Here is a 14,414-nt window from a genome sequence, read left to right as displayed (position 1 = left end):
CCAATCCTTGATATATTATTATGTTCATTTCATTTCTCTAGCAATGCACACTACAAAAAACCATGGATTTTATGGTGATTAAAGTCGCCACAAATATTTTTCTCACTGGAAAATGTTACATAAGAGGTTGTCATGCCCATTTAAAAGATGAAGAGGGTATTATTTCCTAGATTTTAAAGGTTAAGGGGATAAAGTAAAATTTACTCTACTTAATATTAAACTTATTTGTAATTTTTCACGTATATCACGTTTGTGTCTAAATACAAATTTGATTAACCTCGTAGCTAATAAATTATATACACTAGTATTTTCAATATAAATTCTTCAAAATAAGATGTACAATAATAATATACTGTAAGTCAATATCTAACAATTTAGTATACTTAAATAAATTGATAAAATTATATTAATCAAAAAAATTGTTTGACTCATCAAATAATAAGTCAGGAGGAAGTAATAAGCAATGAGAAAAATTAAACAAATTAAATTAAAGGGAACCCGAGCAATTTTTTCACGTTTTCTGTAACAGAATTCTACTGCATTTGGAAATTAAACAAATTAAAATAAAGGTACAGGCAGGAAAGCATTAAGCACCACTGCTTTTCCTCTTCTTCTTCTTCCTCCTCTTCGTACGTTTCTCTCTATCTTTCTGATACAGTGAAATCATCATTGCCTTCTATTCAAAAAAATAGATAGCATTTGTTGAATTTGTTTTAATTTGGTTCCGAGAATTGAAGTCATCGTCGGTTCTTCAGACTATATGTTCAAGTAGTGCGTCACTTTCTATTGGCCTTTTCTTCTCACAGATCTCCTTATTTCATTCAAACCTACTCCCCCACCGTCCCCTCCCCCCTAATTCTTGCGCCATATAAAAAAGCTGAAACTGGCAATTTTTACTTTTATCCATTCTCTAGTTTAATCTGAAGGTTGCATTTTGATCATATGTTTGTACATTACATTTTATCTTCTGTTTATGCTGGTTTTTTTGGTGTTCCCCTTTTTCTCTTTATTAATTTTAATTGGTGCTGAGTAGATTCTAAATAACAATCTCGAGGTTTAAATTTTTCCCGTCCTTTGTTGGGTATTCTGGGGTTAATTTTGATTGGTGTCTTTCAGTTTCTTGGCATTTTTTTAATTTTCTGCTGGTAGAGTATTCCAAATTAGAAACTTGCCTTTTCTGGTTGGTCTTTGTTGGGGATTGATATCAAGATTTTTTGCCGAGGATGTGAATAATTATGTAACATATTTTTAAGATAGGGTCCCAGTTGTTAATTTTCCTTCTCTACGTTTTTTTTACCTATTGTTTCACCAATTTGTCAGCAGTCCAACTTTCAGTTTTTACTGATCATAGCCCCAAGACTGCAGTTTTACTATCTGTTGCTGCATATTGACAGAAATTCTAAAGAAGAGGAGAAGGGTTTTTACTTGATTTATACCGATTCGATTATTTGCTTTGTAGCATTGAAGAGCTTCTGCAATGCAAAACTTAGGCAGAACAAGAAGTCAGCCAAGGTCTAATAGATCTATGCCTTTAGGAGGTGAGCTCTTAAATTGTCTGTTAATTTTGCTTGTTATTGTGCCTTTCTTTGATAACCAAGTAATCCCCGAGTGGTGCACATTCGAACTCGGAGGTTAATGGACCTGCCCTCTACCCTTGTCTGCCGCAATGTTCGAACTCGTGACATGCGTCTAACCTGCACATCAGAAGTTGCGCTCTTACCACTAGACCAAAGCCCTAGCAGCTGCCTTTTATTTCCTGAATTTTTTTTATGGAGAGAATTTCAATTTGATTAGCACCTAAATAGACATTTCTGTTTGTGGCAGTCAAAATGAGTGGGTGTTTTGATCTTTATATTCATGCTTCTGATGGTTGTTTGTCAATGTGTCAAGTGTTTATGTTATAAAAAAACACAGCACCTTTTATTGGGTCTAAACAACTTTATGTATTGGTTGTAGGAATGGATTATGCAGATCCAAAGAAGAAGAGCAATTATGTGGGTAAAATTCTTATGGCTGCTATGTTGACAGCACTGTGCATTCTTATGCTCAAGCAGTCCCCAAGTTTTAATACCCCAAGTGTAGTAAGTCCCTGATCCTTTTCTTTATTTATTCCCATGTTAATAATCTCTAGTAAGAGGTAATATGTTTACCTTTGTTGTTAGTGCATTTATAATTTTTCAATGAGAATTAAGAGTCACAATACTCATGTGGCATTTCTTCAAGAAATAGAAAAACCTTAACTAACATCTTCCAAAATTTGCCCTTATTATGTGTCTTTCTACTTCATCTTTGACAGTGTTTAGTTCTCTATTTTCTTGTTGACATCTAAAATAGTGCTTCTTCTAAATGTAATCTCCTGCTAAGAGTAAGAAAGGGGAAATATGTACATGTTCTGATTTTGCAGACTCTTCTATTTTTAATGAGTATTGAAGAAGATTGTATTGCAAGTTTATAACAAACAAATGTAGCCTTTTTGTTATTTATTAATATTTGAGCTTGCTGCTCACCATGGTTGTTTCTCTTGTTGCCTGTTTCTCCTCAGTTCTCTCGGCATGAACCAGGTGTCACTCATGTCTTAGTCACTGGAGGTGCTGGCTATATTGGCTCCCATGCAGCATTGCGTCTTCTGAAAGAATCTTACCGGGTGACCGTAGTGGTAATTTCTCCACTTGAAGTTTTGAATAGGTCCTTTCATAATCAACCTTAGACAACTCTTTCATTTTACTTTCGAATTAATCAACTCTTGAGTGTGAATATTTGCACGGGACATCATAGGAAATATGATTTACTGATTTTAACAGGACAACCTTTCACGAGGAAACCTAGGCGCTATTAGGATTCTACAAGAACTATTTCCTGAACCTGGCAGGCTTCGGTTCATATATGCTGACTTAGGGGATGCAAAATCGGTAGACTGCAGCTCTCAACTCTCTTTTGGTACTTAAGTTGTTTGTTATTGCCATTCTACTTATTCCTGTGATTAATATCTGCAGGTGCACAAGATATTCTCCCAAAATGCATTTGATGCGGTCATGCATTTTGCAGCTGTAGCATATGTTGGCGAGAGCACCCTTGATCCTCTCAAGTAAGTATTCAGTTTCTTTGAAATTTTGGCATATGTATATATACTCGGGCTGCATGATTTGAGAGGAAAAGAGTTGAATTTTTTAAACTGTAACATTGATCAATAAATTCTTCTCTATCCCTTTTTCTTTTAAAAGAAAAAGAAAACAGAAAGTAATGAAAAGGACTCCCGAAAAGATCAAGTATGTATATATATCATAATTTTTGTGACATTATTGTTCGCGAATTAAGAATATTATAAGCTAGAATATCAGCGCTTCTAAAGAAGCATTTCTCCCAAACAAAGACACTAAATTTTCGCTTTTGGGTAAATTACATTGGAGCTAACTCTTCCACCAGTGCTTTGGCAAGTTATGCACTTTTATCTAAAAGTGGATATTTAAAAAAAAAACTGTGATCTTTCTTTCTCTACATGGTACCTGAAAATGGATTGTCATGTTATTTCAAATTGACTGAATGCCTGTTTTACATCAAATTTAGTGTATTAATTTTCCATTTGAAAGATTTACTTTATATTAACTATCAACCATGATGTTATTCTATGTTTGGGAACATTATTGTTATGGCAATATTGCATTGGCTTTTCCCTTCACTTATATTTGTGTGCTGCTTCATGTGTTAATCAGATATTATCACAATATCACTTCAAATACCCTCACTGTATTAGAAGCAATGGCAACTCATGGAGTGTCAACTTTAATTTACTCTAGTACATGTGCAACCTATGGAGAGCCTGAAAAGATGCCCATTACAGAAGGAACTCCACAGGTGAGTGTTTTAAAGGGCTTACGCGTGTATTAGGCTAGAAGCATTTGAATGATGTTTAATTCAATGTGGAGAGATCCACCATTTGTATGTTGGGAGCTTATTGTGAAACAGCTGTGCCTCTTCTCTCAAATTGCAGCTCCCTATTAATCCATATGGAAAAGCAAAGAAAATGGCGGAGGATATCATTCTGGATTTTCATAAGAACTCAAACATGGCTGTCATGATTCTGAGGTTGACTTTTTCTTACCTTATACTCCTTTGCGTTTAGTTTATGTGTTTTTCACGCTTGCTAAGTGATCCTTAACAGTGTTTCTCCTCACTTTTTTCTTCTATTTCTGTTTTGTGGTTTTGGTTATTTCTTTCTATTTGTCCTTTCACTTGTTTGTTCATGAACTCTAGCACCTCATTATTATGTCTATGCAGTTTGTTGATGTTTTTGGCCATTTATCTTGTAATCGGCATGTCTAGATGAGACTATTTTAGTTTCCTGTTATTGCAAGTCCTATAACTGATGTTGCTAAGTAACTTATGGAAGATCTTTTCAGTTGTTGTGCACTGCTTTTTCATTGTTATTTACCAAGTAACTACAAGCTTGTGCTTCTTTGACCAATTTTTGTTCTTGAATTGTTATGTATAGCGCATTGTATTGCTCAAACTAATGCTTACATCGGTTTCTCAAAATTCAGATATTTCAACGTGATTGGTTCTGATCCAGATGGAAGACTAGGAGAAGCTCCCCGGCCTGAACTTCGTGAACATGGCCGGATATCTGGTGCTTGTTTTGATGCAGCTCGTGGGATCATACCTGGGCTTAAGGTCAGTAAATATTTGCTGTCTGCATATTTGTATTATTGAATATGTTTTGTAATGTCAGGCAAAATTTTGCCTGGTTGCTAATTTATTTGCAATAACAATCAAATGAGAGAGATAAGACTGCTCTATGCATAAGGGTAAAGAGTCCTGATATGGAGTGGGGAAAGTGGACCTTTGTATCATGTGACATGATTTTTGTTAATAAGCCATTGGCACTGAGCCGGAGTTCTTTGTCATGCAGGTTAGAGGAACAGACTATAAGACACCAGATGGTACATGCATAAGGGATTATATAGACGTGACCGATCTGGTTGATGCTCATGTTAAAGCTCTTGAGAAGGCAAGGCCAGGGAAAGTTGGGATCTACAATGTTGGAACAGGAAGAGGTAATGCACTCTGTTCTACATAGTCGAATTTGGTTTGCTCGAAATGATCTCGAGGTCTCAGTCTCCCCTCTTGTTTCCGAAAACAGGTAGATCAGTGAAGGAATTTGTGGAGGCTTGTAAAGCTGCTACTGGGGTACCTATCAAAGTTGACTTTCTTCCGCGTAGGCCTGGTGATTATGCAGAAGTGTACAGTGATCCAACTAAGATTAGAAATGAACTGAACTGGACAGCCAAATACATTGATCTTCAAGAGAGTTTGCAGGTCGCATGGAGATGGCAGAAATCACACCGTAATGGTTATGTTTCATCCTTGGCGACATCCTGATAATGCTTCATCAACTTATCGTTGTAGAAGACTGACCTGAACCCCATGTCACAGTGTAACTTATCGTCGAGTTATTAGTATCCATAGAGTACAGTTTTCGAGGCCAAGAGGGGTTCGATGTTTAGTCTTTTAGCTAGATGGAATTATATAGCAATTAGGCAGCTGCCTATTTACCCATTGTTATGTGTATTTAGTGAAAGGGATATTTCAAATCAATGATAGTTTCCATTCAGGTGTAGCTTCCATCTGCCTCCTCCCTATGGATTTGTTTCTCTTTTCTCCCATCTTATGTAAAAATTAAACTAATGCTTAGAATTTACTCCCTGAAGACTCTTCAACTCACTGAGGACACGACCTTAGATAGAAGAGCATGGAGGTCGAGGATTTGGGTAGAAGATTAGTAAGTAGTCGAGCGATTTCTCTTTTTTCTATGGAAGAGCATGATTCTAGTTTAGAATACCTTATCTGTTCCATCTTCTCCTTATCGTTATTATAATTATTATTCTATGATTATCTTATTCTTCAACTTTATTACTACTGATATTTCTTTTATTCTGGGTATCTTTACTAATTTTGCTGTTAATATTTTTCTTTTCTTTAGTATTTTCATCTTAACTTTTTTACTCTTGTATTTTTTAAAATATTTTTCTTGAGCCAAGGGTCTATCAGAAACCTCTCTATCTCACACGACGTAAGGGTAAGCTTTGCATGCATACTACCCTCCCTGGACTCCACTCACACTAGGAATGTCGCTTTTGTTGTTGATATACTCCTAGAAGACCTGTTCCCATGACTTTTTTTTTGGTCAAAAAAAGCATACATTTATAAATTAAGTAGTAGTACAAGGAGCATTCTAAGGTACATCAATACAAAAACATCGTTGGTTACCCATGCTATCTAGAGGCATAGTTTGTGGCAGCATATGTAAACAAAAAGAAGCATGTCCCAAAAGCTTAGGATCAGTTTTGGGACGTGTGTAGAGTGTGCCACATTGATCTTCCATGTATTGATCCCTAGCAAAAAGTGGTGTTCCAAAAGAGTGGTACATGGATGTTGCATGGGGATAGTTGTTCCGTGTTTGACTAATAAATCTACCACTTGATTCTGCTCCATGTAGACATGTGTCACACGAGGGCTACCCAGTTGATGTAGTAGGTACCTGCATTCATTGATTAAAGACGAGTAGTGGTAATTATTGAGGAGAAGTGCTGAAATTACCTCTGTTGAGTCGACATTAATTTCCAGCGGAGTGTATTTATATTGGAGGGCAAATTTAGTCCTTCCTGTAGTGCAGTGAGTTCCATGTATAAGATGCTTCCCATTGGACGGGAACCTAAATAACCAATTCCCTGAGTGGTCTCGTATAATTCCTCCAAAACCATATTCATTATTTTCCGTGTGACAAGCTCCATCCGAGTTAAGTTTAAATGAAGGGTTGGTGGGGGGATGCCATTTGACATGCATGTGTGATTGAGCCTTAGTTGTTTGTTTGGGGGTTATGCCTAAATAGAAGAATTCTGCAGCTTGACTTAATATGTGAGCGGGGTTTGGTGGAATATATTTACCATAAAAAATAGTTCGATTCCTATTTTTTCATAAATTCCAAAGAGTAAAGGGAATTAGTATGTTCGATGGGAGTTGTTGTGTAGGATTAGGGTTTTGCTTTAGGAGTTGTGACAGTGGATGTGGGATATTGTCGTGTGATCTATCTAGGTTAATATTGGATAGGTTAATGGACAGGCTGTCCCAAATATTTTTTGTGTGTATGCATAGGAAAAATAAATGGTTGATAGTTTCTTCTTGTGTATGACATATTGGGCATAAGGCATTTGGAGCAACTTGGATGTTATGTAGATAACTAAGGGTGGGCAGACGGTGATGGGTCATAAGCCATAGGAAGTGTTTGATTTTTGTCGGTATATTTAGTTTCCATATCCACTGGAAGGAAGGTGTATTTACATTTGCATCTAATTGTTTGTAAAGTGATTTAACTGTAAATGACTCTCTACTAGTAAGTCCCCAATAAATTTGGTCACATGTAGTTTTATTTGTGATGGGAGGCATATAGTAACTCTTAAGTAGTATGAGTATATTAGGTGGAATTTCGAAAGAAATTGAACTAATATTAATAGTGTTATTATTTAAGTAAGTGGCAAGTGATGCCATTTGATGTTGTTGTGGTAGAGGCCCTATAATTGAATTTCTAAGGGTGAGATTGGTTCCTAGCCATGGGTCATTCCAGAAACTAATGCGGTTGCCGTTTGCTGGATGCCACCGTATGCCCAGTTGACAAGAGGATCAGCCAAGGATTATTGCTTTCCAATTCGATGATATAGTTCTGGAGTTAGTGTGTGTGTTGTATTTTGATAGGATTACTTTGGCCCAGTAGGAGGATGGAGATTGGAAAAGTCGCCATGCCAGGGATCCTAGTAAGGCATTGTTTTTATGGTGCAGGTTTTGTATACCTAGTTCTCCTTGTGCCTTAGGTAGTTGGACAGTTGCCCATTTGATAAGGTGCAATTTGCATTTTTGTGGTGTAGTGCCCCACAGGAAATTCCTTTGGTAACGTTCGAGTTTGGTAATAATATTAGTGGGTATTTTAATGAGTTGCATGACATGATTAGGCAGGCAATTTAGTGCTGCGTTGATTAACGCAGTGCGTCCTACCATTGTGAGAAAGTTTGCTTTCCAGCCTGAAAGTTTATTTTTAAAATTGTCCAGTAAATATTGGAAATGAGTTGGTGTTTGTTTTGTGTTAAAAATATGGTAACCAAGGTACCCAAAATTTTGACCTTCCCTCATATTAAATAAATGTGTAACACTGTCTCGAGCTTCGTTTGTAATGTTTTTAGTGAAGAAATTTTTTGATTTATTAAAATTAATAGTCAAGTCGGACAGAGTGGTTAGGAGATTAAGGATATCTATTATGGAGTTCATGCTCTTAGTAGTTAATTTCGAAGTGATGGTTATGTCATCAACAAATAGTAAGTGTGATAAGGGAGGCCCTAGTTTGAAATTTTTATAGGATGCCATCTAAGGCAATCTACCTCTATATGTATTTTCCTAGTTAACATTTCCATACAAAATATAAAGATATATGGAGATAAAGGGTCACCTTGGCGTATGCCTTTTGTAGGTGAGAAAAACTGAGTTGGTTGTCCATTGATTAAGATGGAGATTATAGTGGTAGTGATGCATGACATAATTAGTTTTATTAAGGTTGGTGGGAATTTAAAATAATGAAGGGTGTCATGAATAAAGCCCCAGTCTAATTTATCAAAGGTTTTTTCCAAGTCTAATTTGAGCAAGAAAGCAGACTGCTTACCTTTTTTATTTTTAAAATAATGCATAATTTCTTGCACTATAATTGCGTTATCAGAAGCTCTTCGATTAGGAAGGAATGTTGATTGTTCAGGGCTGATTATGGTCATTAGTAAAGGTTTTATTCGTTTGACTATAATTTTAGTGATTAATTTATAGAGAGTGTTGCAAAGACTGATTGGTCTATATTGAGTTATTTGAGATGGTTGTTTAGTTTTAGGAATTAGACAAAGGTAGGTTTTGTTGAGTTCTTGTGGGATTTGTTTGGTATTAAAAATATCTTTGCAAAAGCCGATAACTTGTGATTTAACTTGGGCCCAGTATTTTTGATAGAAGTACGGGTGTAATCCATCCGGTCCTGGAACTTTAGGAGGTTCGAATGACTGTAGCGCATCAGTAATATTGACTTCTGTAAGTTGTTGGTCGATTGTTAAGCAGTAATTAGAATTTTGGGAATTCATATCTTGTCGTGGTAGGGGGTGGTGTGTGTGTAGTAGTAGTAAAAAGATTATGGTAGTAATTTTGAATAGATTCATTGATAGCTGGTTGGTCTAATAACCAATTCCCAACGGAGTCTTTTAGAGCAGTTATACGGTTTCGTCTACGTCTTTGGAGAGTTGTTAGATGAAAGAACTTAGTGTTGGCATCTCCATTTTGAAGCCAATTAATCCTTGACTTTAATTTCCAAAATTCTTCTTCCAGTTTGAGTATGCCATTGAATTGATCAATGAGATCTTTTTCAAGATTTTGAAGGAAGTGACTAGTCGGATACCTAGGTGATTTTTGAATTCCTGTAAGCCTTGCAAGCAAGGTATTCTTTTTCTTAAAAATATTCCCAAATATATTTTTATTCCATTCAGTAATATTCTCTTGAAAATCTTTAATAGCTTGTAATGTAGGTTTGTTAGGGGTCCAGTTTTGTGTGATTATGGAGATAAATTTCGGATGAGTAGTCCAAATTGTTTCAAACCTGAAAATTTTATCCTGGGGACTATTATTCTTTTTTAAGGTTAACAGTAATGGACTATGGTCCGAATGGGTTCTAGGTAAATGAAATACTGAAGCCTCTGGGTATAATTTTAGCCATTCATAGTTAGCTAAACATCTATCTAATCATTCAAGTATTCTATTAGCTAATCGTTGATTATTCGACCAAGTGTACTTACTACCCGTATAACCAAGGTCCACAAGATTACAATAGTTAATACATTTTATAAAATGGTCAGTACGATTATTATTAATACTAAGGCCTCCATATTTTTCATTAGAGGCAGTAATTTCATTAAAATCCCCTCCGATTAACCAAGGCAATTTAATTTGATCATATATAGAACGAAGATTATCCCACAGTATAGAACGTGCATGGAGGTCATTTTTCGCATAAACAATAGATAGTAACCAAGTGCTAGTATTAGGATGTACCTGGACAATGGAGTGAATCTCTTGATTGGTAACTGCCACTTGTTCAAGTTTAATGTCCTTCTCCTTCCACAGTAGTGCAATTCCTCCAGAGATTCCTTGGGCAGGTGACTGCGCCAAGTTGGAGAAGCCAAACTCATCTTTAAGGTATGCATGATCTTGCATGTGTGTTTCTAGCAATGCAACTATAGATGACTTGTGATAGTTGAGAATTGATCTAAAGTTTCTTCTAAATTCCGGTGACTAAGCCCCACGACAATTCCATATGACAAACTGCATGGATTGATTAATGGTTGGGTTGGGTGGAGTCTCCCTCTCCATCGTTGGATGTGTTCCTTAGTGCTGGATCAGGACTATAGCGAACTTCCCCACTTCTGGGTTCCTTGGTGGGCGTATGTTGATTGAAACACTTTGGAGCTCTGGGGGACATGTTATGATGACCTTTCTTTCGTACTGTTCTTTGAGGATGTAGGTCTTGTTCCCATTGAGGTAGCTCAGAATAGGTAGAGTCTCTCTTATTTCTGCCATAGTTGCTGCCACTTCCAAGCTTGCTATTTCGTAGAGTTCGTTTTGCAATGGACTGGAAGGTGGTAGTGGACTGGGGGGAGAAGTTAGGGGTTGGTATGGAGAGGCTTGTGCATGGAGGGGTATTATGGGGGTGATTGATGTGCGAGGTTGGATCCAAGGTACAAATGTTTGTGGAGGTTGTTGTGGTGGATAAAAGGGTAGGTCTATATTGGTCGTTATGGGTGTTGGATGTGAGAACATGGGTAGTGGGAATGGTGTCTGTAGAGTTAGATGTTGTTGATAAAGAGCTGAAGGATGATGCATGGCCCAATTGAACTGGTTGTAGAGGGTTACTCCCATCCGCATCCCTTCTTTGACAATCTGAGCTATGTCTGCTGGATTTTGTATCATTATAATGACATCTTGATTGTCTATCTCCATCGTAAAGGTCAGTGCATGTTCCTGCATGCTCATTTCCAACCAAGACTGTGGGTATGCTTGAGTTGGTGGGTATTACGTGATGTAAATGGGAGTTGGTTGTGGAGGGAGATCCTGTGGTGATTGCATGGTGATGGTGTTGAGGAAGATAGGGTGTTGGAGCATAGTTGTATTGGTGAAGGAGCGTGTTCCTGTGTTGGAAGTTGTGGGGTGAGTGGTTCATTAGAATGTGTTGTATTTTGTGATGGAGGGTTATGAGTATATGTGTTGGGTTTGGAGGGTGATAATTGTGGTTTAGTGGTGTTTGATTTTTTAGTGGTTGTAGTGGCCGGTTGATTTGATAAGGGAGGTTTGTAGGTGATTTCATGTGTAGTATTGGAGCCGGTTACTTGTATAGGGTGTTGGGCTTTGTCAGTTGAATGTTTAGCTAATTGGGTAGGGAATGAGGGTATTGGGCTTTTGTGAGATGCTGGAGTTTGGCAGGTTGCCGTAACATAGGCGAGCACTTGATTGCCTATAGTCTGAGGGGGGGTCCATGCATGTATCTTGAGTGGCAGTGTGTGCCACGTGTCTTTCTTCTGTGCTTTGTTGAAAGATGGTGGATGAGTCAGCATTGTGGGCTACTGAATGTAGAGGTTGGCCTATAGTGGGTTGTGGAGGTGTGGCCGTGTGTGTAGTGTTTTAGGCCTCTTGTTGTGGCCCAGAATGAGTATCCGGTTGATTCAAGTTAGAAATATCATTAAGCATAATTAGATTATCTTTATTAAAAAGCTTAGGATAATTGTTTGTAAAGGTTGTAGTAATTAGGTTTTTTAGGCCTAAGTTTTTCCCATTAGTGTTATTAAGTGTATTAGGATTAGAAGACTTACCTGTGGGTCCGGCACCGCCAATGGCTGTTTCTTGTGATTGGCTAGTTTGGTAAGTTGATGATTTTCCTTTCGAACGATTCTTGGAGGGAAAGTTTACTGTTTTCCATTCAGAAACATCTGTTTGCGTTTGTGGAAGTAGGATATGTGATGTGGATTGGAGAGCTATTGGTGATGAGGTATTAAGAGGTGATGTTTGTGAGGAGGAAGGTTGATGGGGTAGTGGTGTATGTATGGTGGTGGGAGTCGTAGGTGTGTGTGAAAAGGTGGATAAACAGAGGGACTTTGTGTGTCCAAGTTTGCCACAAGTAGTGCATAACATATTAACACCTTCGTATATAAGGTGTTGCTTGGGTGATCCAATGTAGACATGGGTTTTGAGAGGCATTTCTAAGGGTGCTTCTATGCAAATTCTTGCATAACGACCACATGTGGTTGCTGAGGTGCAGGTATCCACTTTGAGTAGTGTTCCAATTTTTTCTCCTACTCACTGCAATATTTCCAGGTCGTAAAACTCAGTAGGGAGTTCAGGGAGTCTTAACCAAATAGCTGTATAGGTTAATTGAGTGTTAGAGACTATGAATTTGGGTTCCCATTTACGAACAGAAACAAAGTGATTGAGTATAAACCATGGGCCATTATGTAAGGCTGTGAACATACTTTCTTCTTTTTGGAATTTCACAAGGAAGAAATCACAGCCCAAGTCAATAAGAGGTAAATCCTCCGTTGGTTTCCATAGTGATGTGAGTTTTGATCTAAGTGTTTGGTGGCCTACTTTCCGGCCAAATACTTTGACAATAACTGAATATTTCCAAGGCGTGTATTATCTGGATTTATCTGCAAAGGTGATTGGGATAAAGGTGTCGTATTGTAAGTCTTGTATGGTGGATTCGTCTGATAAGTCTAGGTTTGAATGTGTTTGATGGCATGTGGTTGAGTGGTGGCTGAATTGATTGCTACTGAGCAGTGTCTGGGAAAAGGTGAGTGAGCATTTTGGAGTTGTGGAGTTTGGGTCTATGGTTGTATTGATTATCGTTGGTATATCGAAATGCATGGAGCTTATGTCGGGTGGTTCCGGCGGTGAAGTGGTGGTGGTGGTGGTATTCATTGAGAGAGTTTTTTTATTTATTTATTTTTTTACAAATTATGAAGACATAATTCAATGTTGCACACTACTGAATTTTTCATTTTTCCTTTTCCTGTTCCCATGACTTTGCTTTGGAGAAACTGCAACTTTCTTGTACATTCTCTTATTTTCATTCCTTGACATTACGATTGATTGGTTAGTTACTTAGGGTGTGTTTGGTATGAAGGAAATATTTTTCGAAAAAAATATTTTCCAAGTTTTCTATATTTGATTGGCTTTTGGAAAATATTTTTTTCATGAACTAATTGGAAGAAAATATTTTTCCTATCAAGAGAAGGGAAAACTTTTTTCAAAACTCTTTGCCAACCTTACCCGCATTCCCCATCCCCAGCAACCCCTACCAACCCAACCTCACACCCCCACCCCCACTCTAAATAGAAATATTATTAATAATACTTTCTTTTCATGTTATAGATAGAGTATTTTTTCATTTCAATAAATAAGTATTTTCTTTTCACGATATAAATTTTTTTTTTTTCATTTTAACAAAAAAGTACTTCTTCATCTAGAAAAAATATTTTCTTTCATTTCGACAAAATGATGTAGTAAAAAGTAATTTCTTTTATTGCAACAAAAGAGTATTTTCTTTTCATGATGTAAAAAAAAGTAATTTCTTTCATTTCAACAAAACGAGTATTTTCTTTCATTTCAACAAAATGAATGTTTTCTTTCATTTCAACAAAATGAGTATTTTATTTTCATGTTGTAGAAATAGTACTTTCTTTTCCAACCAAAAAACAGAGTACTTTTTGTTGTTGTTATGGAACACAAATTTCAACGTTGTTTTTGCATAAAAAAGTAAAGTAGCATATTAGTTCTTTTGGGTTTGTATGAATTTTTATATAATAATTAAATTCTTGAAGAAAATAGAGTCATGAAAATGTTGGGTATTTGGGCGGCAGGGGCGAGGAGCGGGGGGAGAGCACAGGAAACATAGGGACTTGGGGAAAGGGGGGGGGTGAGGAGAGTAGCATAAAAAATTATTTTCCTAAAAAATATTTTCTACTCTCTAACCAAACACTAAAAAATATTTCGGAAAAACGTTTTCACTAATCAACCAAACAAGGAAAAATAAGTGATAAAACCACTCAATTTCTATGAAAATATTTTCTAGAAAAATATTTTCCATAGAAAACATTTTCCTTCATACCAAACACACCCTTAATGTATGTAATTTCATTGGATTCTGAGAAGATCTATTCTACAAAACAATAGTTAACTCCCCAGCCAGGCTGTAAATTGTCGCGACCCGAGATTTCTACCTTCGAGACCGTGATGACGCCTGACATTTTACTTGCTAGGCAAGCCAACGATAGAGAAATTCTTAAGTCAATTTTTAA

The 14,414-nt window shown here is 36.8% G+C and overlaps 1 protein-coding gene across 4 annotated transcripts; it reads left to right on the top strand.

Annotated features, from left to right (window-relative positions):
* The first annotated feature begins 554 nt into the window (after positions 1–554).
* On the top strand, positions 555–5,614 carry LOC104232359 (UDP-arabinose 4-epimerase 1-like). Of its 4 annotated transcripts, none has more exons than XM_009785546.2 (11): positions 555–629; positions 1,460–1,538; positions 1,957–2,081; positions 2,543–2,656; positions 2,802–2,909; positions 2,994–3,085; positions 3,711–3,852; positions 3,989–4,083; positions 4,539–4,668; positions 4,907–5,051; positions 5,138–5,614. In XM_009785546.2, exons 2-11 carry the CDS (start codon positions 1,478–1,480, stop codon positions 5,374–5,376), a joined length of 1,251 nt encoding a protein of 416 aa, XP_009783848.1. In that variant the 5' UTR covers positions 555–629; positions 1,460–1,477; the 3' UTR covers positions 5,377–5,614. The 4 variants fall into 4 exon arrangements, with proteins under 4 accessions (XP_009783848.1, XP_009783845.1, XP_009783847.1 ...); XM_009785543.2 differs by having other exon boundaries at positions 589–771; positions 1,395–1,538; XM_009785545.2 differs by having other exon boundaries at positions 617–771.
* The last annotated feature ends 8,800 nt before the right edge of the window (positions 5,615–14,414 follow it).

The sequence above is a fragment of the Nicotiana sylvestris genome, chromosome 2 (genome assembly GCF_000393655.2).
Source record: "Nicotiana sylvestris chromosome 2, ASM39365v2, whole genome shotgun sequence".
In the NCBI taxonomy this organism is placed as follows: domain Eukaryota; kingdom Viridiplantae; phylum Streptophyta; class Magnoliopsida; order Solanales; family Solanaceae; genus Nicotiana; species Nicotiana sylvestris.
The sequence above is the reverse complement of the archived record's forward strand: the minus strand, read 5'-3'. Positions and strand labels throughout refer to the sequence as shown.

Coding starts and splice junctions, on each gene's coding strand:
- LOC104232359 (XM_009785546.2), top strand. CDS start 1,478: ATGCAAAACTTAGGCAGAACAAGAAGTCAGCCAAGGTCTAATAGATCT. Junction 4,084..4,538: donor ATGGCTGTCATGATTCTGAG/GTTGACTTTTTC, acceptor CTCAAAATTCAG/ATATTTCAACGTGATTGGTT. Junction 4,669..4,906: donor GGATCATACCTGGGCTTAAG/GTCAGTAAATAT, acceptor TTTGTCATGCAG/GTTAGAGGAACAGACTATAA.